Source organism: Scyliorhinus torazame, chromosome 8 (assembly GCF_047496885.1).
Source record: "Scyliorhinus torazame isolate Kashiwa2021f chromosome 8, sScyTor2.1, whole genome shotgun sequence".
NCBI lineage: Eukaryota > Metazoa > Chordata > Chondrichthyes > Carcharhiniformes > Scyliorhinidae > Scyliorhinus > Scyliorhinus torazame.
This window is the reverse complement of record NC_092714.1, coordinates 63,840,123-63,865,761: the sequence shown is the minus strand read 5'-3', so window position 1 is coordinate 63,865,761 and position 25,639 is coordinate 63,840,123. Positions and strand designations below refer to the sequence as shown.

Below are 25,639 nucleotides of genomic sequence, written 5' to 3'. Positions count from 1 at the left end.
TAATGGAAATTATGTTTGAATAATAATAAAAATATTTTAAACACTGAGAGATGGGGGAAGGCAGGATTAGGCGATTGAGTTGGATGATCAGCCATGGTCACAATGAATGGCAGAGCAGGCTCGAAGGGCCAATTAGCCACCGCCTGCTCCTAATTTCTATGTTTCTTTTGCACTATTTTCTGGCCAACCACCCTACCTTGCTCCATTGGTCATTCAAATTGCCCGAACCCTAACTCGCACCAGGTCCTGTTCACATTATCCCTCGGCTGTCAGGCCTACAATGGCTCCTGGTGTGACACAAGGTTTTGATTTTAAAATTTGTATCACTGTTTTGAAATCCCTCTGTGACTTTGCCTATCTCTCTCCATCAGCCCGACAACAGAGTTCTCTGTGTCCCTTAATCCTGGCCTTGCATATCCCTGATTTCCATTGCTCGACCAGCTGTGTTTTAAGAATTCTCTTCCTAAAAAACTCTCTCCTGTTTTAAATCACTCCATAAGATCTATTTAAGATCAAGCTTTTCATTGCATCTTAATATCTCTTGCAGTTGCATGAAGCTCTTCATGACCACAGGATTGTCTCAGATGCTTTGCAGCTAATGAAGGATTGTTGAAGTGTGATCAGTGTATGTTGGAAACTATTTCTGTTGCTGTATTTATTCTGTCTGGATGACTGACTCACATGGCCAGCCCCACAGACACAATGGTCTGAACAGTGAAATATTTCATTGTTCAGAACTTTCTCCTCAGCGTGTAATATATCCTGCTCGCCGCTGGGCGGCGCGGCTCGGCGGCTGGAAACCGGCGGAGAGCGAGGGGCCGCCGGGTGGCGCTGCGGGGGGAGGACCGCGTCGTTGACGGCCTTCACACCGAGAGTCTGATTGACAGCGAGAGGCGGGGTCGAGAGCGAGAGGCGCGGCTGAGAGCGGGAGGCGGGGCAGAGAGCGGGGGGGGGGGGGGGGGTGAGAGCAGGGGCGGAGATGAGAGCGGGAGGCGGAGCTGAGGGTAGGGGGCGGAGCTGAGAGCAGGGGCGGAGCTGAGAGCGGGAGGCGGGGCTGAGAGCAGGGGGCGGGGATGAGAGCGGGAGGCGGGGCTGAGGGTAGGGGGCGGAGCTGAGAGCAGGGGCGGAGCTGAGAGCAGGGGGCGGAGCTGAGAGCAGGGGGCGGAGCTGAGAGCGGGAGGCGGGGCAGAGAGCGGGGGGGGGCGGGGCTGAGAGCAGGGGCGGAGATGAGAGCGGGAGGCGGAGCTGAGGGTAGGGGGCGGAGCTGAGAGCAGGGGCGGAGCTGAGAGCGGGAGGCGGAGCTGAGAGCAGGGGGCGGGGATGAGAGCGGGAGGCGGGGCTGAGGGTAGGGGGCGGAGCTGAGAGCGGGAGGCGGAGCTGAGGGTAGGGGGCGGAGCTGAGAGCAGAGGCGGAGCTGAGAGCAGGGGGCGGGGCTGAGAGTGGGTTGTTATGATGGTTGCCGGGGTAACTGAAACAGCTAAACAGCGAGTGTGAGGAGCAGCCGAGAAGAGGTAGGGAGAGACCGCAGAGAGGGAGACATGGGCGGGGGTTCCGGATTGGGGAAGAGCGGGGGCTATGAAGGGCAGAGTGGTGGGGGGAGGGGGCTGGAGAAGTGGTGAAAGGTCACCCAGGAAAGGTGGTGCTGGTGCTGTGGCTGGATCAATAATCCAGATGTTTTGACATGGCGGACGCATCACCTGAAGGTACCCAGACATGCGCGCACATTAAAGAAATGTGTTTCCTTTTTAGTACGAAGTCTTACAACACCAGGTTAAAGTCCAACAGGTTTGTTTCGATGTCACTAGCTTTCGGAGCGCTGCTCCTTCCTCAGGTGAATGAAGAGGTCTGTTCCAGAAACACATATATAGACAAATTCAAAGATGCCAAACAATGCTTGGAATGCGAGCATTAGCAGGTGATTAAATCTTTACAGATCCAGAGATGGGGTAACCCCAGGTTAAAGAGGTGTGAATTGTGTCAAGCCAGGACAGTTGGTAGGATTTCGCAGGCCAGATGGTGGGGGATGAATGTAATGTGACATGAATCCCAGGTCCCGGTTGAGGCCGCACTCATGTGTGCGGAACTTGGCTATAAGTTTCTGCTTGGCGATTCTGCGTGGTCGCGCGTCCTGAAGGCCGCCTTGGAGAACGCTTACCCGGAGATCAGAGACTGAATGCCCTTGACTGCTGAAGTGTTCCCCGACTGGAAGGGAACATTCCTGCCTGGTGATTGTTGCGCGATGTCCGTTCATTCGTTGTCACAGCGTCTGCATGGTCTCGCCAATGTACCACGCTTCGGGACATCCTTTCCTGCAGCATATGAGGTAGACAACGTTGGCCGAGTCGCACGAGTATGTACCACGTACCTGGTGGGTGGTGTTCTCACGTGTAATAGTGGTATCCATGTCGATGATCTGGCATGTCTTGCAGAGATTGCCATGGCAGGGTTGTGTGGTGTCGTGGTCACTGTTCTGAAGACTGGGTAGTTTGCAGCAAACAATGGTTTGTTTGAGGTTGCGCGGTTGTTTGAAGGCAAGTAGTGGGGGTGTGGGGATGACCTTGGCAAGATGTTCATCGTCATCAATGACGTGTTGAAGGCTGTGAAGAAGATGACGTAGTTTCTCCGCTCCGGGGAAGTACTGGATGACGAAGGATATTCTGTCGGTTGTGTCCCATGTTTGTCTTCTGAGGAGTTCGGTGCGGTTTTTCGCTGTGGCGCGTTGGAACTGTCGATCGATGAGTCGAGTGCCATATCCCGTTCGTACGAGGGCATCTTTCAACGTCTGTAGATGTCTGTTACGCTTTTTAGGAAATGCATATTTGTTCTTCATAATCTTTAGTATTGTCACAAAGTAGGCTTACATTAACACTGCAGTGTAGTTACTGTTAAAAGCCCCTAGTTGCCACATTCCGGCATCTGTTTGGGTACACAGAGGGAGAATTCAGAATATCCAATTCACCTGACAGCACGTCTTTAGGGACTTGTGGGAGGAAACCGGAGCACCCGGAGGAAACCCACACAGACATGTCTTCAGGGGATGTCCCGGAGGACTGGAGAATAGCCAATGTTGTTCCTCTGTTTAAGAAGGGTGGCAGGGATAATCCCGGGAACTACAGGCCGGTGAGCCTTACTTCAGTGGTAGGGAAATTACTGGAGAGAATTCTTCGAGACAGGATCTACTCCCATTTGGAAGCAAATGGACGTATTAGTGAGAGGCAGCACGGTTTTGTGAAGGGGAGGTCGTGTCTCACTAACTTGATAGAGTTTTTCGAGGAGGTCACTAAGATGATTGATGCAGGTAGGGCAGTAGATGTTGTCTATATGGACTTCAGTAAGGCCTTTGACAAGGTCCCTCATGGTAGACTAGTACAAAAGGTGAAGTCACACGGGATCAGGGGTGAACTGGCAAGGTGGATACAGAACTGGCTAGGCCATAGAAGGCAGAGGGTAGCAATGGAGGGATGCTTTTCTAATTGGAGGGCTGTGACCAGTGGTGTTCCACAGGGATCAGTGCTGGGACCTTTGCTCTTTGTAGTATATATAAATGATTTGGAGGAAAATGTAACTGGTCTGATTAGTAAGTTTGCAGACGACACAAAGGTTGGTGGAATTGCGGATAGCGATGAGGACTGTCTGAGGATACAGCAGGATTTAGATTGTCTGGAGACTTGGGCGGAGAGATGGCAGATGGAGTTTAACCTGGACAAATGTGAGGTAATGCATTTTGGAAGGGCTAATGCAGGTAGGGAATATACAGTGAATGGTAGAACCCTCAAGAGTATTGAAAGTCAAAGAGATCTAGGAGTACAGGTCCACAGATCACTGAAAGGGGCTACACAGGTGGAGAAGGTAGTCAAGAAGGCATACGGCATGCTTGCCTTCATTGGCCGGGGCATTGAGTATAAGAATTGGCAAGTCATGTTGCAGCTGTATAGAACCTTAGTTAGGCCACACTTGGAGTATAGTGTTCAATTCTGGTCGCCACACTACCAGAAGGATGTGGAGGCTTTAGAGAGGGTGCAGAAGAGATTTACCAGAATGTTGCCTGGTATGGAGGGCATAAGCTATGAGGAGCGATTGAATAAACTCGGTTTGTTCTCACTGGAACGAAGGAGGTTGAGGGGCGACCTGATAGAGGTATACAAAATTATGAGGGGCATAGACAGAGTGGATAGTCAGAGGCTTTTCCCCAGGGTAGAGGGGTCAATTACTAGGGGGCATAGGTTTAAGGTGAGAGGGGCAAAGTTTAGAGTAGATGTACGAGGCAAGTTTTTTACGCAGAGGGTAGTGGGTGCCTGGAACTCACTACCGGAGGAGGTAGTGGAGGCAGGGACGATAGGGACATTTAAGGGGCATCTTGACAAATATATGATTAGGATGGGAATAGAAGGATACGGACCCAGGAAGTGTAGGAGATTGTAGTTTAGTCGGGCAGTATGGTCGGCACGGGCTTGGAGGGCCGAAGGGCCTGTTCCTGTGCTGTACATTTCTTTGTTCTTTGTTCTTTGTTCTTTGAGAACGTGCAGACTCTGCACATCCGTGACCCAAGCCGGGAATCGAACCTGGGACCCTGGCGCTGTGAAGCGACAATGTTAAAGTGGCCACTGTGCTACCGTGCCGCCCCATGCTTCAGCCTTAATGATGATCAGCAAGTTGTCATAGATTATCATAGAATTTACAGTGCAGAAGGAGGCAATTCAGCCCATCGAGTCTGCACCGGCTCTTGGAAAGAGCACCCTACCCAAGGTCAACACCGCCACCCTATCCCCAGAACCCAGTAACCCCACCCAACACTAAGGGCAATTTTGGACACTAAGGGCAATTTATCATGGCCAATCCACCTAACCCGCACATCTTTGGACTGTGGGAGGAAACCGGAGCACCCGGAGGAAATCCACGCACACACGGGGAGGATGTGCAGACTCCGCACAGACAGTGACCCAAGCCAGAATCGAACCTGGGACCCTGGAGCTGTGAAGCAATTTTGCTATCCACAAGGCTACCGTGCTGCCCCCTTGTCAAGTCTGTTGCAGTTGTATGTTGGAATTTTAAACAGTTTCCGGAAGCAAAAGCTAATGAAATCCAACTGGCATAGATATCCTATTTTGAAATAGTTGTTTGTTTGGAGGACATTACAAAGTATCAACACATTTTGTAATTTGGGCAGAATTTTATGTGCACCATTCAGAAGGCTATCCCTCCCGCTACAGAGGTGAAAGCGGTGGCACAGCAATATTGTCGCCGGACTAGTAATCCAAACACCCAGGATAATGATCTGGGGTCCTGGGCCCGAATCCCACCATGGCAGGCGGTGGAATTTAGATTTCAGTAGAATATCTGGAATTAAAAGTCCATGAAACCATAGTCAATTTTTGTAAAAACCCATCTGGTTCACTTCATGTCCTTGACAGAAGGAAATCTGTTGTCCTTATCTGACATTCAACTACACGTGACTCCAGATCCACACCAATGTGGTTGACTCAGAATGCCGTCTGAAATGGCCAAACAAACCACTCAGTCGTATCCAATTGCTACAAAACACGGAAAAGGGATGAAACTGGCCAGACCACGCGGCATAGACCCAGGCACCGGAAATGACAATGGAAAACTCAGCCCGGTCGACCCTGCAAAATCCTCCTTTCTAACATCTGGGGGCTGGTGCCAAAGTTGGGAGAGCTGTCTCACAGATGAGTCAAGCAACAGCCTGACATAGTCATACTGACAGAATCATACCGTATCGACAATGTCCCAGACACCACTATCACCATTCCTGGATAAGTCCTGTCTCACCAGCAAGACAGACCCAGCACAGTGATATACAGTCGGGAGGGAGTTGCCCTGGGAGTCCTCAGCATCGACTCTGGACCCCATAAAGTCTCATGGCTTCAGGTTAAACTTGGGCAAGGAAACCTGCTGATTACCGCGTACCGTCCATCATCAGCTGATGAATCAGTACTCCTCCATGTTGAACACCACTTGGAGGAAACAGTGAGGATGACAAGGGCGTAAACTATACTCTGGGTGGGGGACTTCAATGTCCTTCACCAAGAGTGGCTCAGTAGTACCACCACAGACCGGGCTGGCCAGGTCCTAAAGGACATAGCTGCCATACTGGGACTGTGCAGCAGGTGGTGAGGGACCAACAAGAGGGAAAAAGATACTTGACCTCATCCTCACCAACCTGCCTGCTGCAGATGCATCTGTCCATGATAGTATTGGTAGAAGTGACCACCGCACAGTCCTTGAATTCAAATTTCACCATCTGTCATGGTGGATTCGAACCTAGGTATCCAGAACATTGCCTTGGGTCTCTGGATGACTAATCCAGTGACAATACCGTTACACCACTGCCTGCCGACTGTCTTGTAGATTCTTCCTTTCAGTTTCAGCTGTAGTCTTCTATCACATAACTCTCCACTTCTTCCAATTACTCCAACAAGAGCTAATCCATTTCTTTACTTCCATTTCTATACTTCGCACTTCTGCCACCATGATCATAGAATCATAGAATTTACAGTGCAGAAGAAGGCCATTCGGCCCATTGAGTCGGCACTGGCTCTTGGAAAGAGCACCCTACTTAAGCCCACACCTCCACCCTATCTCCGTAACCTAGTAACCCACCTAACCTTTTTGGACACTATGGGCTATTTATCATGGCCAATCCACCTAACCTGCACATCTTTGGACTGTGGGAGGAAACCGGAGCACGCGGAGGAAACCCACGCAGACACAGGGAGAATGTGAAACTCCGCACAGACAGTAATCCAAGCCGGGAATTGAACCTGGGACCCTGGAGCTGTGACGTAACTGTGCTAACCACTGTGCCACCGTGCTGATCATAGGTACCTGGAACTTCTCACTTTCTCCAAGTCTTAACCTATAATCTTTACACCTTCACTTTGATCCTGTTCTCTAAGATCAAACTGGCAGCCATAAATTAGGTATTTGTACTCTGGCCTACTGATCTTCATGTCTCTGCCTTCTCGTGCTTTTCTCCAGTTCTCCAGATACTCAGTCATGTTCTCAATATCCCTTCCACATAGCTCAATCCCATCTACAAACATCATTGAGCTTCCTGTCTCACTTGCTCAGTTAGAACATATACGACAATCAGGAAGCAGAAGGGGCTCAAAGTCAATCCTTGGTGCAATCCAACTTTAGCTTTGAAATTCTCACTCTCCCCGACACTGCTTGTTACTTTTATCTGCCATTCCTCCTACATGTCCAGTAACAGTTGTATGTACTTCTCGGGCAATCCATGAATTCTAGCACATTTCCAGACTTCCAATCCAGGCACCCAGTCGTAAGCCTTCACTAGATCGCTAAATACAAATTTCATGTTGCATTGGATCTTGATATTTCATGTATACTATATATATATGTAGTTCCTGATATTTCTCATCACTCTCTCAAAACAAAATTGGCTTAGGTATTGGTGCTTCTTTCAGGCATGACTCTGAACTGACCTTCATGGATTCCCACTATTTTTCTCAGTCACTGGTCCTTGATCCTAATATCTTTATTTCTTTCATGAGATCTTTCTCTAACAAACGCTTTCTTTGCATTCCTATTTGCGTTTTTGTATTGTTCTTTATCTTCTTTTAGCCCCGATTGTTCCCACTACTTTAACAGTTCCGTCCTTTCTTTTACTGCATTTTGTGAGTTCGGTCCACCATCTTTTTTTTCCCCGGCCTTTCTCTTCCTGATGATCTTTCACACACTTCTTCACTGATTTTCCCAAACATGTTTGCCACCAAGTTCCAGCAGTCTTCCACGGTGCCTGCTGTAACTTCTCCTATTTCTCTTACCTCTCCCTCCATCTGCTCTCTGAATTTCTCGTCACTTTTGGTCTTCCACCACCTGATGATCTGTCTACACCTTGGCTGCTGCAATTTTGTTCTTTTTCAATCAACCCTGCCATCAACCTTCTAATTTGGGTGGTCAATGTCTCACTTGGGAAGACTTTGCAGTTTTTTTGGCTTCCTTTGCATGTTTTTTTCTCATCATGGAAGAGTCCAGTTGGGCTTCCTTACTACTGTTATAGGTTATAAGGTGGTTCCTTCTGCATTTTTGGTATTATCAGTTGATATGACACTAATTCCAGGATGTTCCTTCATCATTTGCCTCTCCAAAACCAAATCCACCATGATAACCTCATTTCCTGTTCTTTCTCTCCCCACACCTCCATCTAGGTCACCACTATTCTGTCACTGGTTGGTATTGTTTTGAATTACGTTGTCCAGCAGTTCCCAGAATTCTTCTTTCTCCTTTGGTCCACCCCATCCTGCGATGCATAACAACTAACTCTGCCCCACATTTCACCCCCGGATTTCAAGCTTTACTTGGATCTTGCTGTTAGTAATCCTGTCCATTGCTAGCACCTTATTTTTTTATTTCTGTGTTTCCCGGTGGTCAAATTTCTTTCCACTACCAATTTCTCTGTTTTGTTGCCCTTCCACTGGAGATCAATAATTTGCATTTCTCCTCTCACCATCAGGTCAGATACTTCATTGCTTCTCCCTATCAGGCTATCAACATTCACTTGCTATTTGGAGTTCGGTCATTTTTTCACCTCCTTCTGGCTTATTACATTAGCCTTCCTTGTGTATTGGATGGTAACCCTTGCCCATTCCTCACAGGGATTGGGCAGGAAGCCTGTGCATCGTTTGCAGGATTAGCCCTGTCATGGGTGCCATTTCCATTCATATCAACCATCATTTGGATTTGGCAGGGGTTTTACAGCTGGATGCCCCTTCTGCTGCCAAACCTCCCATTTATCCAGGCTGGGGACTGGCACAGATGCACACTGACTTGCCTCCACCAGAGGCTGGGTTTCTGACCAGTAATGTCTATTATTGAAAATAATTCTATCAGTAATGAAACAAATCAAATGACAGATATCTTTACATCCTCTTGAACCACAGGTGTGGTTCCAAGGAATTGGAGAATAGCCAATGTTGTTCCCTTGTTTCAGAAAGGAAGCAAGGACAATCCAGCAAATTATAGGCTGGTGAGACTGACATCAGTGGTGGGGAAACGTTTGGAAAAGATACTGAGGGACAGGATGTATGCACATTTGGAGGAAAATGGACTAGTTACTGACAGGCGGCATGGTTTTGTACGGGAAGGTCATGTCTCGCCAACTTGATTGAGTTTTTTGAAGAGGTGACAAAGAAAATTGATGATGGAAGGGCTGTGGACGTAGTTTATATGGACTTTAGTAAGGCGTTTGACAAGGTCTCTCATGACAGACTGGTACAAAAAATTAAATCACATGGGATTTGGGGTGGGCTGGCTAGATTGATGAAATGAAAATGAAAATCGCTTATTGTCACAAGTACGCTTCAAATGAAGTTACTGTGAAAATCCCCTAGTCGCCACATTCCGGCGCCTGTTAGGGGAGGCTGGTACGGAAATTGAACCGTGCTGCTGGCCTGCCTTGATCTGCTTTCAAAGCCAGCGATTTAGCCCTGTGCTAAACCAACCCCTACAGATACAGAACCGACTTGGTTATAGAAGTCAGAGAGGAGCGGTGGAAGGGTGTTTTTCTGAATGGAGATCTGTAGCTAGTGATTTTCCGAAGGGATCAGTACTGGAACCTCTGTTGTTTGTGGTATATATAAATGATCTGGAGGAAAATGTGAATAGTCTGATTAGTAAGTTTGTGGATGACACAAAGATTGGCGCAGCTGCTGATAGTGCCGAGGATTGTCAGAGGATACAACAGGACATAGATAGATTGGAGACTTGGGCACAGAAATGGCAGATGGAATTTAATCCGGACAAATGCAAGGTGGTGCATTTTGGAGGATCAAATCTAGGTATGAATTATACTGTAAATGGCAGAACACTGAGGAACATTAACATACAGAGGGATCTGGGCGTGCATGTTCACAGTTCCTGAAAAGTGGCAATACAGGTGGCCAAGGTGATTAAGAAGGCATATGGCATGCTTGGCTTCATCATCCAGGGCATTGAATACAAGAGTTGAGAATTCATGATGCAGCTATATAAAACCTTGGTTAGGCCGCATTTGGAGTATTGCGTGCAGTTCTGGTCACCACATTTTCAGAAGGACATGGAAGCTTTGGAGAGAATGCAAAAAGGTTCACCAGGATGTTGCCAGGTCTCGAGGGTGTTAGCTATGAGGAGAGATTGAATAACCTAGGATTGTTTTCACTGGAAAGACGGAGGCTGAGGGGACACCTGTTAGAGATCTACAAAATTATGAGAGGCATAGGCAGGGTGGAAAGTCAGAGGCTTTTTCCAAGGGTGAAAGTACCAATTACAAGGGGGCACAGGTTCAAGGTGAGAGGGGGAATGTTTAAGGGTGATGTGCAGGGTAAGTATTTCACGCAGAGAGTGGTGGGTACCTGGAATTCGCTGCCAGAGGATGTGGTGGAAGCAGGCACATTAGCAACATTTAAGAGGTATCTGGATGGGTACGTGAATAGGGAGGAAATAAAGGGTTACGGACCGAGTAAAGGCTGAAGATTTTTTTTAAAGTTAGGGCATCATGATCGGCACAGGCTTGGAGGGCCGAAGGGCCTGTTCCTGTGTGTGCTTTTCTTTGTACCATGTATAATTTTTATAAATATACAAAATACAAAAGAATGATCCACTGTCCTAGACTAATCTTTTCTGGAGATGGGACAGATGTTCGTGTACATTTTGTCCTGGCTTCACACAGTAACTGCAGCAGGTGAGAGAGGAAAATTGTGTGGGTAGCTCCTTGATTTTTGTTCTGTGATTTCCTGCTAGCAATGAACAGTACATGTGGCTGCATTGTATTGACAAACAGGACAGGAACTTCATGTTATTTGTGTCATGGCTACACTAGAAATGTTCGTGCATCCAATTGTGCATAATTGTTAAGGAAATGGAAGAGAGATTTAAACTTGATATGGCCACATTGCATTGTGCCCTTCAACTGATTGCGCATATGGTATGACAGGAGATTTAAAACATTTTAAAAACAAGTCAAATTATTTTATTTCTGCAGAGTTTGTCAGCCAAGTTCTTCCACTCCAAACCCCGTGCCACCACCATTTCAGACAAGTGCAACAAATCATTGGGAACATAGTCACATCCAAGCTTCCTCTTTAAGGCAAACAACATGCTAACTTGGACATAATCACCATGTACTTTTCATCACTGAGTGAAAATATTGTAACGTCCTACCTAGCCATATTATGGGTACACCTGCACTACACTAACCGCAGCATTTATAGAAGATTCACCACCAGTTACATAGGGAAACTGGAGGCACTGTACATGTAAGACTTGCCAATGCCAAGAATGAATAAATAAAACTTATAAAATCAATTCAGTTCACAGGCATTAAGTTGTTGAAGATGATATTTACACTTTTAACTTGGACCCATCAGCAACACCTGATGATTTTGTGAAAGTGACTCTTTTATGAGTAATGAGTGATTTGTTTTGAAAGTGTAATTGTAAACCACTGCTTGATGTTGTATGCAGTGGATAATCAGTCAGTTTACAGCACCACCTAGTGGCAGAGTACATTAACTCTTGGCTCAGGCAATTCAAGGGTACAACCAGCAATAAACATTTGCAGGAATGAGGGCCGGGATTACCCGAATCTGCGCCGGGTCGGAGAATCGCCCGCGATGCGGGAAATTCCCACCATGCCGCCCCGACGCCGGGCCGCCGATTCTCCGTCGATCCGGGAGAATCGGCACCAATCGCCCCCGCGCGGTCACCGCAGCGCCGGTCGGGGGCCGCTGAAATAGGCCCCCACGGCGATTCTCTGCGGTCGACCGGCCGAACTCCCACCGGCGTGGTTTACATCTGGTACCATCTGGTGGGAGCTCGGACCCGCGGCCACGGTGGCGGCCCTGGTGGGGGGGCCGGGGGAATCTGACTCCGGGGTGGGGGGGGGGGGGGCTCAGCGGTGGCCAGGCCCGCGTTTGGGGGCCACCGACCGACGGACCATCGCGATCTGGGGGGGACCTACCTTACTCCGCGCTGTCTCGCCCCTGCCGAGGTGGGCGTGCACGGCCACGCGGTCTGGACAACAGGGCCCTGCCGGCAGCCAGAGCTGCGGGGCGCACGCTGGGGCCCTATTAGCCCTCTGGAAAACGGAGAATCACCTCGGACTTTCGAGGAAAAGGTCCGGAGTGATTCTCGCCCGTTTTCCGGCGGGCGTGGGGACTTAGTCCCCAAAAGGGAGAATCCCGGCCGAGAAGTGTAGTTGGCAGGATGGTTTGTTTCATGAAGAACATTCAGCGTCAAGTCTTTTTTAAGTTAAGAAGGATTTGGTGAACATTCATCTCTGCTTGCTTTACAAAATATTTTTATTCAATCAATACATTGAGGAAGTTAGCCAAATTTTAAAGAGTGAATTAAGATGAGAAATTAAGTCCTAAACCCACTGATCATTCTCTTCTGTCTCATTGTTTGGCCCAACAGCTTCCATAACTGAGAATCAACACTTCCAGTGCTCACTGCTTAGACAGAAATACCGACCGAATCAAATAAATGGACATTTGTTTGAACTATTTTTATGGTGAAAAATATTCTGATGGGTACAATGGGCTGGATTCTGCGGTCGTCGACGCCAAAATTGCGTTCGCGATCGGCCTGAGAATCAAAATTCCCGACCGAATTGGGGGCGGTGCCGCTTTCGCGATTCTCTGCCCCCTCCAAAGCGGCATACTCGTGACATATCGATGGCCTCAGGACATTGCCTGAGGACCGCCCCCTGATGCTCCACCCCCGACCGGCTGCATTCCCGACAGCGTCGGTTGCGTGTGGTCTTATCCGTCAGGAACTCGGCGTGGCGGCTGCGGACTCAGTCCAGCGGCGCCAGTCGGGGAGGACCGATTCGCGGGCAGGGGCAAATTTTTCAGGGGCTGGGGGCACTATGGGGGGTTGGTCCGGGGCACGTGAGCTGGCCAAAGGTGGGGCACTATTTCGCGGCTGGGCCCGTGAGCGGCCTCCGCTGGCCACGGACCAAGCAATTCTCCGTGCCGTATCAGCAGCTAGAGCCGACTGCAGGCATGCTAGCCCCCAGCTAAATGAAGGATCGGTGGCCGCTTCACACCATTTTGTCTGGCATAAAACGCCACCGTTCCCACGACGGCGTGGGGACATAGTCTCAGAATCGGTGAATCCAGCCCAATATCTTTTAAATTGTAAACTGCAATATTTAAATGGAAGATTAAAATATTTTTTCCATAGAATCAAAATAATTTCTCTGGAATGATTTTCATGAAGTTCCTTTCAAGTAATGTGCAGAAGATGAGCAGCTTAGATGGATTGGCCATGCTAAAATTGCCCTTTAGGGTCTAAAAGTGTACAGGCTAGGTTGGGTAACAGGGTTAGAGTGGTGGAGTGGGCTTAGGTAGAGTGCTCTTTCAGAGGGCCAGTTCAGACTTGATGGGCCAAATGGTCTCCTTCTGCACTGTATGGATTCTGAGGTTTTTATGTTAAACTGGATTATTGATATCAGTGCCCACCATTTTTAAAAATTCTTTAATGGGATGAGAGCTTTGCATGGCAGGGCCCGAACAATGGCACCCACTCTGATGGAATCTGTGATTTCAAAGCTTATATTCTTTGAGACGGGCCCAAATTGAAAAGGAAAACTGGGAAAGGAAACTTACTCTTATCAGTTTTTATGGAAACTATGACTGAAACTGAGGTTGGAAGCCAAACTTCTGGGGAGACTGAATTTGGTTGTAACCATGTAAAAGGACAACCCCCCCCCCCCCCCCCCATCAAAGCTCAGATAATGATCCCAGTGCTGCAGTGCAGGCAAGTAGAAGAAGATGGAGGCTAGATCCAGAAGCTGAGAATTGGCGAGTATACCGTTGCTGCAGCTGTTTCTGTTACTTGAAGATAACATTGATAGGTTTATGCTATCCAGACCATCATAAGCAGAGTTGAGGAGGTTATGCAGATATTTGCCATTTTTAATGAAGATGCAGCAGGGAAATAATGAGTACAGTTTGTTACAATTTATTAGGGCAGATAAGGAGTACGGTTTATTAAGGCAAAGTTTTTCAAAATCCGGGCACGACCCGCAGGCAAGTTGTGGAGCGATTGGTTGTGCCGTTCCCGTGGTGGTCCCGATCGCGGGTGAAGCGCCGAATGGCTGCTACCGGCATTTAAATTGAGAATGTCAGCCACTACTGGCTTTTAAATGAGATGAGGACATGAGCAGTCTTCCGACCATAAGCAGCAGCAGTGGTCACCTGCCCTGCACATACACTTGACACCAAGCACCCTGTACGTATGTGATTTGGGCATCAAATCATGGAGGAGAGCTTCTTCCAATTGTTAGCTGCTAGTAAGCAAGTCAAGAGGACTATAAAGATGGATCATTTTGTTACAAGGAAGAGACAGTCAGAGACACAAATTGGAGGTACCTACCAGCCAGGATCTCACATTTGAATCTGCTGGAGAGAACTGCGCAGGAGAATCTACGGCAGGACAGAGTAGTGCCAGTGTTAGCTACGTACAGAGCTCCAGGCTCTCGTGAACTGCCTGCGAAGAAGTACTTAACTTGGGAACAAAGACGATTGCTTGAGGTATGATTTTGTCAAGTGTGCCAATTCAAATGTGTTATATGTAAGGAAGTACTGGAAAATGAGCGGAGAATTTTCAGATTTTGAAAGAGAAGTGGGGGTGAAAAATTATTTTTGAGGTTGAGACCCCAGAGTCAGTTATTTACTTACAGCTGACTCCAAATAAAAAGACTAAGCTTCTGTACCTGAACTGTGGCAGCACATTAAAAACACGCCAAAAGTCCATGAAGCTGTCAGCATTCTGGAGTAGCATCTCCCAGGAGTATCCAGTGCTGTGTAAAACAAGCATTCTGTTGCTACTGACCTCTATGACGACCTACATGTGCGAGGTAGATTTTCCATTCCCACAAAAATGAAGACAGCACACATGCTGAACTCTGCACCTGATATGCGCATTCCCCTCTCCTACTGTGAGCCTGATTGGAGTGAGATCGTGAGGACCAAACAGGCTCCTCTTTTGTACTAAAGGTAAGCAGATATGGCGTGGGTCGCAAAGGCCAGCTGGTGTTGCAAGGGCCCTTTCTGTTGATTCCCTTATTTCCCATTTATTTTATTTTACCATTAACTTTTTTGATCCAGGGATGTTTAATGGACATATACCTTTAAGTCGAGCAGAGGAAGTGAGGAACTCAAAAGTTACAAATCAACACATTGTGCTAGTTTTCAAACCGCAGAATCCAGACTTTTTGACATCTGAGAGTTGGGAGGAACCCGGTTTGATTGGTTGGCTGGTGGCCAATGAATTGGCCAAAAGGCCATATTCTGCCTGGCAACAGGAGGTGACTGGGTCCTACTCAAGTGGGATGGTTTTCAGAGAACCAAGGAAAGAACAGTTGGAGTCCTGGACGCTCAGAGAAGAAGCTGTGAGTCTCTCTTTCTATAGAAAAGCTGGTTGGCTGCTGTATTTCTGAACCTGCAGAGATCCTGGATGAATCTACAGTGAAAATCATTACAGACTGAAAGCAGAAATCTCAAACTGAAAGTCTGGACTGAAGAAAGGTGTGCTGGAAGACACCCATCTGAAACAAAGATTCTTATCCTTTTACTTTCATCATTATTTCTGCAACCCTCTTTTCCCCTCTGTGTTTGCTTGTGTGTGTGTGTAGAGGGCGCGGGGTGGGGGGGGGGGGTTACAGAGGGGGGTTAGGAATTGGAGCATAATTAACTAGTTGTATTTGCTGCAAATGTAATTATATTTATTGTTATTAATAAAATTAATTGTGTTCAAATTTACAAACCTGGTGACTGTAGTTATTGGGCAGCCAAGGGCCAAAGACTTTGGTGTGTTTCTAAGAGTTATTTGTTAATTTCAATTGTGTTGCGACTCCGGGTCAAGAGGGCCAGGAATAGCCCAGGGGGTCGTAACAGCATGGATCACAAAGGTCAGCTGGCATGGTTCGCGAATGCCGGCTGGTGTGGGATGTGACGGTTGGCTGGTGTGGGATGTGAAGGTCGGCTGATGTGGTTCGTAAACAATCCCGAAGGTTGGCTGGTTGGCAAAAGTGGGTCCCGGGAAAAAAAAGTTTTAAAAACTCTTTATTGAGGGATCTTTATCGGGGTTAAGTGATCATACCATAACGGACGAGGAAATCTACATAACTTACTGAAGAAACTTTTAGAGGGATTTGAAAACTATATAGTTGTATCAGAAAGATTAAGTATAATTCCACACCCAGGGCAAAAGCATACAGGCACCGCTAACTGGATGCTTAAATAGTTAAACAACCAGCTTGTATCAATAAACCTCAGATGTCTTCAGGGGCCATATCAATACCTTAAGTGCCTAATTACTGTACTACCTGAAACACTTAGGGCTGGATTCTCCGTCGGCGGGACCCTCTGTTACTCTAGCAGCGCACTCACGTCCGAGAATTTCCTGAAGACATGGGGGTTCCTGCAATGGAAAACCTCATTGGCCGGCTGGCAGAACAGAACATCCCGCTGCTGGTGGGGGCACGCCTCACCAGAAAACGGGTGCGGCAGAATGGAGAATCCTGCCCGATTTAGCAGACAAATCTAGCAGCACCAGGCCAGGCAACAAGAGATTAGGAGGAGTCTCTAAGAGATAGGGTACACAGGTAATCCTTGGGATAGCAGCGACCCTGCTTCATGAAAATCTGAAAATTATTTAATGTAAACCTAAAACAGACAGTGTTGGAATTTAAACAGTGTACTGCCTACGTAACTCTCAATGTATAAATATCTCATGAGATTTTTATACATTGAGAGTTACGTAGGCAGTACATTGTTTAAATTCCAACACTGTCTGTTGTGCTCTCCCAATGCTTTGACAAAACAAATGATTGTTCTGTACTTGATTCTCCTGAGATTATATCATCTAATAATCTGCTGCACAACAGACATTATTGTCCATGAAACTCAGGTTGGTTGTGTGCTGATGTCAGCTGGGGATCAGGCTAATTCCTAGAAGAAGAGAAGCTGAAACTTGTGAGGAGAACAGTTTTGAAGAACTTTGATTGAGATTGATGTCATTAGCAAAACAAAGGTAGTTATAAGGGTTTTATATTTGTATTAGTAAATATTAGAAATCTTCTTCTTCAATAATCACATGCTAACGAGTATGATTGTCTGCCTAAGAAACTCTGTGTTACTGGTCATGGATTCTGCATGGCTGATAAGCCCGATCCGAGAGCCACATCTTTGACCGCACACTGAGCAGGTGTTTCCAGGAGGTGGGATCAGTCTTTGGACTCTAGATTGCTGGGATTCCTTTCTCAGGCTCCTTTTCTGGACCTTCTCTTACCGTCGGGTGTCTTTGAAGAATTGTGTTCCTTTAGAGGGAGGTCTGTCTCTTCTGAGCAAGGCCTCTTCTGAGCAAGGGTCTCCTAGCCGTTGACATTTATGTTGCATTTCTTGAGGTAAGCCTTCAGGGTGTCTTTGAAGCACTTTGCCCTCCTCCTGTTCTGAAGCCACCCTTGAGCTGGGCAAAGAAGATTCGCTTTGGCAGTCGGAATTCTGACATCCGAAGCACATGGTCGGCCTAGCGGATTTGTTTTCGAAATCGTGGCCTCAATGCTGGTGCTCTTGGCTCTTTCAAGGTCATTGATTTTAGTACGCTTGTCCTCCCAGCTGAAGCGGATAATCCGTCTCAAACAGCATTGATGGTACATCTCCGGGGCCTTGAGGTGGTGTCAGTACGTAGTCCAATTTTCTGAACTGTATAGAAGAGTTGGAATACAGCTGCCTTGTACAGAACGGATATTGTAGTTGCCAATGACTCTCGTCCTTAGGCGTCCAAAGGAGTTGCTCGTGGATTGGATACAATGTTGGATCTCTGCATCAATGTCAGCCTTAGAGAGGTGGCTCCACACATATGGGAAATGTTCCACGTTTAGTCGGGCTTTCCTGTTGATCTTGATGGAGGGAGAGACCCGATCATGTCCTGGGGCAGATTGGTAAAAGGCTTAATTCTTCTTGAGGTTGAGGCTGAGACCAATTCATCCACAAAGGTCTCAAATATGGCTTATAAATTCTATTCTGAGAGTGGAGATGGTGATGTCATCCGCATACTGAAGTTCCACGAGCGATGTCAGTGTTATGTTCTTGGATTTCAACGGCTGAGCTTGAAAAGTTTTCCATCCATCCTGTAGACAATGTCCACTCCACTTGGAAGCTTGTTCTTGACAAGGTGAAGAATGGTGCCAGTGAAGATGGAGAAAAGAAAGGTGGCGATGACACATCTCTGCTTGACTCGAGTCTTGATCTCGAAGATTTTCTTATTTTCGTCAGTGAGGACTGTCTCCGACATCTTATCATGGAGGAGTAGGAGGATGTTGATGAATTTTCCTGGACAGCCGGCCTTTGACAGGGTCTTCCATAGCACTTCCCAATTGACTGAGTCAAAAACTTTGTTTTTTGGCCATGTAAAGTGGTTGATATTGCTCCTGGCATTTCTCTTCAAGTTGCTGAGCAGTGAAAATCATGTCAGCTGTTCCACAGTTTGGTTGGAAACCACACTGGCTTTCCAGAAAGAATTCTTCAGAGACTGGGAAAAGCAGCTAGCGAGGATTCATGCAATGATCTTCCTCAAAATGTAGTGCAAACGGTGTCTTTGAATATTTTTAAGAAGAGGTCGATAGATTCTTGATAAGCATGGGGTGAAAGGTTATCAGTGGTAGGCAGGAATGTGGAGTTAAGATTGTAATCAGATCAGCCATGATCTTATCGGATGTTGGAGCAGGCTTGAGGGGCCGAGTGGCCTACTCCTGCTCCTAATTCATATGTTCATATGTTGTTGAATCACTGCAATCCACCTGGTCTAGGTATACCTATCCTGTTAGGAAGGGTGTTCCAGGACTTTGATTCAGTGACAGTCATGGAATGAATGGCTATAATTTTCCAAATCAGGATGATGTGTAGCTTGGAAAGGTGGAGTTTCCTTACATCTGCTCCCCATGTCCTTCTAGGTGGTGGTGTTGCAGGTTCAGTGAATCTCGTATATTGTACAAAAGCAAAATACTGCTGATGCTGGAAATCTGAAATAAGAACAGAAAATGCTGGATAAGCTCAGCAGGTTTGGCAGCATCTGTGGAGAGAAACAGTTGAGGTTTTGTATCTACTTGTTTTATGTGGTTAGATATTTGTGATGTTAGGTTTGTGTGAACTGATGTCCACCAGAATAAAGAAATCTTCATGGTTATGAGCTCCCCCTATTTTTCATGTTTATGAAGATTTATTTATTTCAAAGAGGGAGGTATCAGAAAGCAGGGTCGTTTTAAGTGATCTGTGTTTGTATTGTTGGATTTTAAAAATAAGGTATAGATTTAAATGAGTTTCATTTCGTTTTTCTGTGTATGAAACGGGAAAAACTTGAGTTTATTTTAAACAAAGATGTCTGCTTGTCTGTGTATTTAGGTTTCATTTAAAACTGTGCCTGCATTGTGAGTTGAGAGTTTACGACATGTAAAGCAAACAAGAGCTTATAAAGGGATTGAGATGTTGTTTAGCAACCGGGTCCACTTTTAAGTTAGAGAGACCTATTGGGTTTAGCTTTAACTGGACCTAAAGCAATTGGAGCTGGTAGCTAGAGGGTGAACAGCTCTCACAGCTTAGCCAGAAGCAGAATAATGTAGTTATGGGCAAAAAAGCAAACCCCAGAAACTAAAGCACAGATGGTTCTAGAAATCAAGAAATATAAAGAGAAGTCCCAGGAAAACCTTGGCAGTACCACCCTGGCACCTGGGAACCCTGGCAGTGTTCTTGCCAGCCTGACAGTGTCACCTGGGCACCTTGGCAGTGGCAGTGCCAAGGTATCAGCCTGGCAGTGCCAAGGTGCCAGCCTGGCAGTGCCCAGGTGCCAGCCTGGAAGTGCCAAGGTGCCAGCCTGGAAATGCTGAGGTGCTCGGGTGCCAGAAGAAAGCCAGGGTGCCACCCTGCCCTGTTCCTGACCACACAGCAGTGTCCAATGGCATGGGACACCCACCGGGTGCTGTTCTGCGTGGTCCATGTTTGCATCGACCAGTACTAAATGGCGCCCGGCTGGGGTATCCCTGGGAAGGCCGATAGATTCCGGCAGCCGTTTAGATCTGGCAGCAGCACAGTTAAGTCGGTTCTTAAACCCACTTAGCTGTGCAAGATTGGTCCCCGCCTGCAATGTGAGCGACCCAGATCACAATGATATTTGGTTAGATCTTGTGAGGTATAGTGGCTGTTGGGAAGCCGGGGAGAGGCTTATCCCACTCCGATTTTGGTGGAATGCGGCTGGAAGATTGTGCCTGAAAAGTGCAAACATGATGAAGCTAGTGAGTGAAAAGCCAGATATCTGAAGTAATCAGTTGGTGATATTTTACTACAGCCTGTGAAGTAATTGGTAACTGGATACCTGAGAGATTGTGTGGAAGTTTGAATGTACTTGGCTATTCAAGACAAAGCAATACTGAAAGGAGGATTAGAAATCCTGGAAATTGATTCTTACTGGAAATAGCTGAGGGAAAGCATTGTTTGAAAGAAAATTCCAAGGCATGTCTTTATGAGAGGGGAGGTTTGAATCACTCATGTGGAAGCCGGATCCAGCGAGATCAGTTGGCTCATAGTGTAATAATCATCTGGGCGGGGTGGGGGGAGGGGAATTTGATGAAAAATCCACAGAAGTTCATTTGGGTGGCAACAGACATTTGGTTTCAGAGTGGGGGGTGTCTCACCACAGTTAGCCTGTTGCTTTACAGGTACTGTATATTTACTGAGAAGATTGCAGCATAAGATATGTTTCATAACCTGTGTTTTATACTTAACATCTGTGTACATCTGTGAAGAATAGTGGGAGTGAAGGAGTATTGTATCATAGTAAAACTTTTTTTGTTTAATAAATGTATCCTTTCCAGTGTTAATGGTGAATTGGCAGCCCGTCACTCTGTTCATGCACATTTTCTAAAAAAAAGTAAAGTTATTTCGAGGCACGGTGCAATTATGGGACCATTCTATCCAATAGTAACATCAACTGGGATCGTAACAAATGTTGTTGGAGATGCACTCACCCAGGCAAGTGGAGAGTATTCCATCGCACTCCTGACTTGTGCATTGTACATGGTGGACAGGCTTAGGGAGTCAGGAGGTGAGTTACTTGCCTCGGGATTTCTAGCCTCAAACCTGGTCTTGTAACCACAGTATTTATGTGGTTAATCCAGTTAAAACTCTGGTCATTGATAGCCCCCTGGATGTTGATGGTGGGGGATTAAAATTATGCTAATACCATTGAATGCTAAAGGAAGATGTGACATTCTCTCTTGTTGTAAATAGTGATTGCCTGGCACATCTGTGAGGAAAATGTAACCTGCCACTCATCAGTCTAAATCTGAATACTGTGCAGGTCTTTTTGCATATAAGCATTGACTGCTTCAGTATCTGAGGTGTCATGAATGATACTAAACACTAGCAATCATCATTGAGCATCTCCACCTCTGACCTTATGATGGAAAGAAGGCCATTGATAAAGTAGCTGAAGATGGAAGGGCTTAGGACTCTACCCTGAGGAACTCCTGCAGCAATGTCTTGAGTCTGAGCTGATTGACCGTCACAACTGCAACTATCTTCCTTTGTGCCGGATATGGCTATGACCCCCCAGTAGTAGAAATTTCAAGCAATTCTTCTCCCAAAAGATTGCTGGGACAACGAGAACTTTGAAGATCAAGATAATTTGGATTTTTATTAAGTATTAAGGGATATGGAGCAAGGATGGAAATATGGAGTTGCAATACAGATCAACCATGATCTAAATAAATGTTTGAGCAGGTCAAGGCATTGAATGACCTACTTCTGTTCTTCATGTTCCTCTAAGTAGGAAACTGATTAAGGATTGGCTAAAGAAGGTAGGCACTTCTTGCTCATTGACCCACTGTTGGTCCACTATAAACTACTCTGGAATGTTTACTCATAGCATTCAAATAGATAGGAACCTAGGAACAGGAGTCGGCCATTTGGCTCTCCCATTCAATTAGGTCATGTCTAATCATCTACCACAAAGTCACTTTATCACTCTAACTTCATATCCCTTGATGTCATTAGTCTCCAGAAACTTATTGATTTCTGAATTGAACACCTTCAGCAGTTAAAAGTAGATAAGTAAAACATTATATTTGGTTGTTCAGTCAGGAAAAATCACCTGGTTCGTTCTAAGAACAAGTGAAGTATTCTTGATTTTTCAGAACATCACAGCTCCTTGGGTACACTTTACATAGAGACTAAAAGCATTTATTTTGATGTTTTTCAGTTTATTTTCTGCAGAAATAATTTGAAGAATAGGCCATTTACATGAGCCATTCCACTGCCTTTCCTCTTCATCACTGGGTCTATCCTAATTATGAGCCACAACATGAACTTGAGAAAAGGTGCTTCTCCGGTTTGAAATCTCAGAAAATACCTTTCAGGGGTAAACTTCAGAACCTCTGTATGTGCATTAGAAAATGCTTCCAGAATATTTAAAATGACAGTGTTTGCCATTTGTGCGGCATCAAATCACATAGACTTCTTTTAAAATCACTTTTTAAATTTATGTTGTGCGAATTGCTAATGGACAAAGTCAAGACAACGTGAAAGAGTAAAAAATGGCGCCGAAGAAAGCAAAGGAACCTAAAGCAGCTAAGGAACCACAGGTTATCCCCAAAGCCTGGGAGCCATTGCTGTTGGAAACTCCTCTTGAAGAGGTGAGTTTAACATTTAAACTTTAACGTTAGTCGCTGATGGAATAAAGCACCATATGATTGCTGGGAGTATCTAAGCATGACTGTTAATAACCATGTATTTGTAATGACCAAAATTGTTCGATATACCTGCTTTGAACTCTAGGTTATAGAGAATATAAATAGGGCAAACAAAAAAGTAGCCACCCTTGGGGGAATGATGATGTATTGGTGATGTCATTGGTGGCCCAGTAATCCAGAGACACTCAAACCTGCGTTGTGATTGCTTCAAACAGCATAGCGGACCAAGACCAGAAAGATCAGAGTGGGATGAAGAATTAAAAGTGACAAGTTACTGAAACTCACTCTTGCGAACTGAACAAAGATGCTCAGAAAATGACCACCCAATCTCCATTTGGTTTCCCAAATGTAGTGGAGACTGCACTGTGAGCAGAAAATAGAGTATACTAAACTGGATGAAGTACAAGTAAATTGTTGTATAACCCAGAAGGGGGTTTGGGGCCCTGGATGATGCGAAGGGAGGAAATGGAAAGGGAGGTGTTGCATTTCTTGGACTTGGATTGGAAGCTGCCAGCGGCGATGGGGAACTGGTATGAAAACAGAAAATGCTGGATAAACTTAGCAGGTCTGGCAGCATCGGTGGAGAGAGAAACAGAATTAATGTTTCGAGTCTTTTGACCACTCTGCAGCTTGGGAAACGGGAGTCAAAGTTGACTGAAGAATGGGCCAGAATCTCATGGAAAGAATGGTCCACTTGGAAAGCTGGGGAGTGTAGGGGAATATGTGTTTGGTGGTGGCATCACACAGCAGGCTGCAGAAATTATGATGGATGATGCATTAAATACTTTGATTTGATTTGATTTGATTTGATTTATTATTGTCACATCTATACAGTGAAAAGTATTGTTTCTTGCATGCTGTACAAACAATGCATATCGTACATAGGGAAGGAAGGAGAGACTGCAGAATATAATGTTACAGTCATAGCAAGGTGTAGAGAAAAGATCAACTTAATACGAGGTAGGTCCATTCAAAAGTCTGATGGCAGCAGGGAAGAAGCTGTTCTTGAGTCAGTTGGTACGTGACCTCAAACTTTGGTATCTTTTTCCTGACGGAAGGAGGTGGAAGAGAGTATGTCTGGGGTGCATGGGGTCCTTAATTATGCTGGCTGCCTTTCCGAGGCAGCAGGAATTATAGACAGAGTCACTGGATGAGAGGCTGGTTTGCGTGATGGATTGAGCTACATTCACGACCTTTTGTAGTTTCCTGTGGTCTTGGGCAGAGCAGGATCCATACCAAGCTGTGATACAACCAGAAAGAATGCTTTCAATGATGCATCTGTAAAAGTTGGTGAGAGTCGTAACTGACATGCCAAATTTCCTTAGTCTTCTGAGAAAGTAGAGTTGTTGGTGGGCTTTCTGAACTATAGTGTTGGAATGGGGGACCAGGACAGGTTGTTGGTGACCTGGACACCTAAAAACTTGAAGCTCTCGACCCTTTCTACTTCGTTCCCATTGATGTAGACAGGGGCATGTTCTCCACTACGCTTCCTGAAGTCGATGACAATCTCCTTCAGTTTGTTGACATTGAGGGAGAGATTAGTATTGTCGCACCAGTTCACCAGATTCTCTATCTCATTCCTGTACTCTTGTCTCGTCATTGTTTGAGATCCGACCCACTACGGTGGTGTCATCAGCAAATTTGAAAATCGAGTTGGAGCGGAATTTGGCCACACAGTCATAGGTGTATAAGGAGTATAGTAGGGGGTTGAAACTGATACGGTGGAAAATGAAGATCAGAGATCCCTGGTGAATGGGAAATATAGTCCTCATGGAGTGAAATGCTCCGTCAGCTTAAAACAGGATAGATGGAAAAGGATAAGAAAATTAAATGTGGGGGGTAAATAATGACATTTAAACTTTATTTTGACACTGTTTTATGTGGTGTTGCAGGACCAATGGAGGCCAGCTATCTATTTTACAGTTGGTGAGAAGATAGAGAATGAGCTGTTCTTGGCTGCTCTGGCTGCAGCTATCAATGTACCACTGCGCAAGCTCTTCAGTGTAATTTCTTGGGAAGGAACAATGAAGCAGGTATATGCAACCGTAAAAAGGTAAAAGTAAATGATAAAAGAAAAATGCTCAGGTGCCCAGAAACATTAGCAGTGCTGCACTTTCAGTTATAGGACTGCAGAACTGAATCCAAGTAACATTTGAACTTGTCTGCTTTCGGGCGTCTGTTTAATAAGTTCTGACAACAGATGAATTGTCTTGGTGGTATAGTTCTGCTCATTAGAGAGGAGAAGAATCAGGAACAAACTCAATCAGTATTAATCCTACTCTGTAAAAAGGATGCTTCCTGCCAGATAAGCAAGAATGTAAATCAGTGAGGTTGTGGATTTTAGTAAAAAAATCTGCCCTTTTAATTATGATTTGTATCCTGATCCAGTCTGGGCTGACAGTAAGAACACATTTTAAAAGGAGCTGGACCTGTCTCAACAGTGCGCATCAAAATCTTCACAATTTAGAGCCATTTGACAGGCAAACACAGAAGACATTGGGTGTGAATAATGAAAAAAACTAATAGTGGGGTTGATGTTTTAGATCTTGCACAGTAAGGGGACTTAACTCATATGGGTTATGCTATAAAACAAGATTGGGTGTCTTATAGACAGTAAATCAAGAAAAAAAAAAGTACCATGTCAAGATTATAAGTAAAGTCACCATAGTCCCAGATGATCATAGGCTGCTTTCCCTTTTGAGGGGTAGAACTGACTGGTGGTGATTTAACCTGAGGATTACCTCATCTCAGGGCAAGGTTGAGATGCGAGGCCTTCATGAATAACCTCTTCTGGTATAGGAATTGAACCCGTGCTGTTGGCCTTGCTGTGCATCACGAACCATCTGTCCAGCCAACTGAGCTAAAATG

The 25,639-nt window shown here is 45.9% G+C and overlaps 1 protein-coding gene across 1 annotated transcript in view; it reads left to right on the top strand.

The window, feature by feature from the left end:
* The first annotated feature begins 1,464 nt into the window (after positions 1–1,464).
* Positions 1,465–25,639, top strand: part of spag17 (sperm associated antigen 17) — a 382,475-nt gene continuing 358,300 nt past the window's right edge. Inside the window, exons 1-3 of the mRNA XM_072513741.1 lie at positions 1,465–1,511; positions 22,282–22,714; positions 24,664–24,804. Coding sequence (XP_072369842.1) covers positions 22,616–22,714; positions 24,664–24,804 — 240 coding nt within the window. The 5' untranslated portion in view covers positions 1,465–1,511; positions 22,282–22,615. The remainder of the gene's footprint in view (positions 1,512–22,281; positions 22,715–24,663; positions 24,805–25,639) is intronic.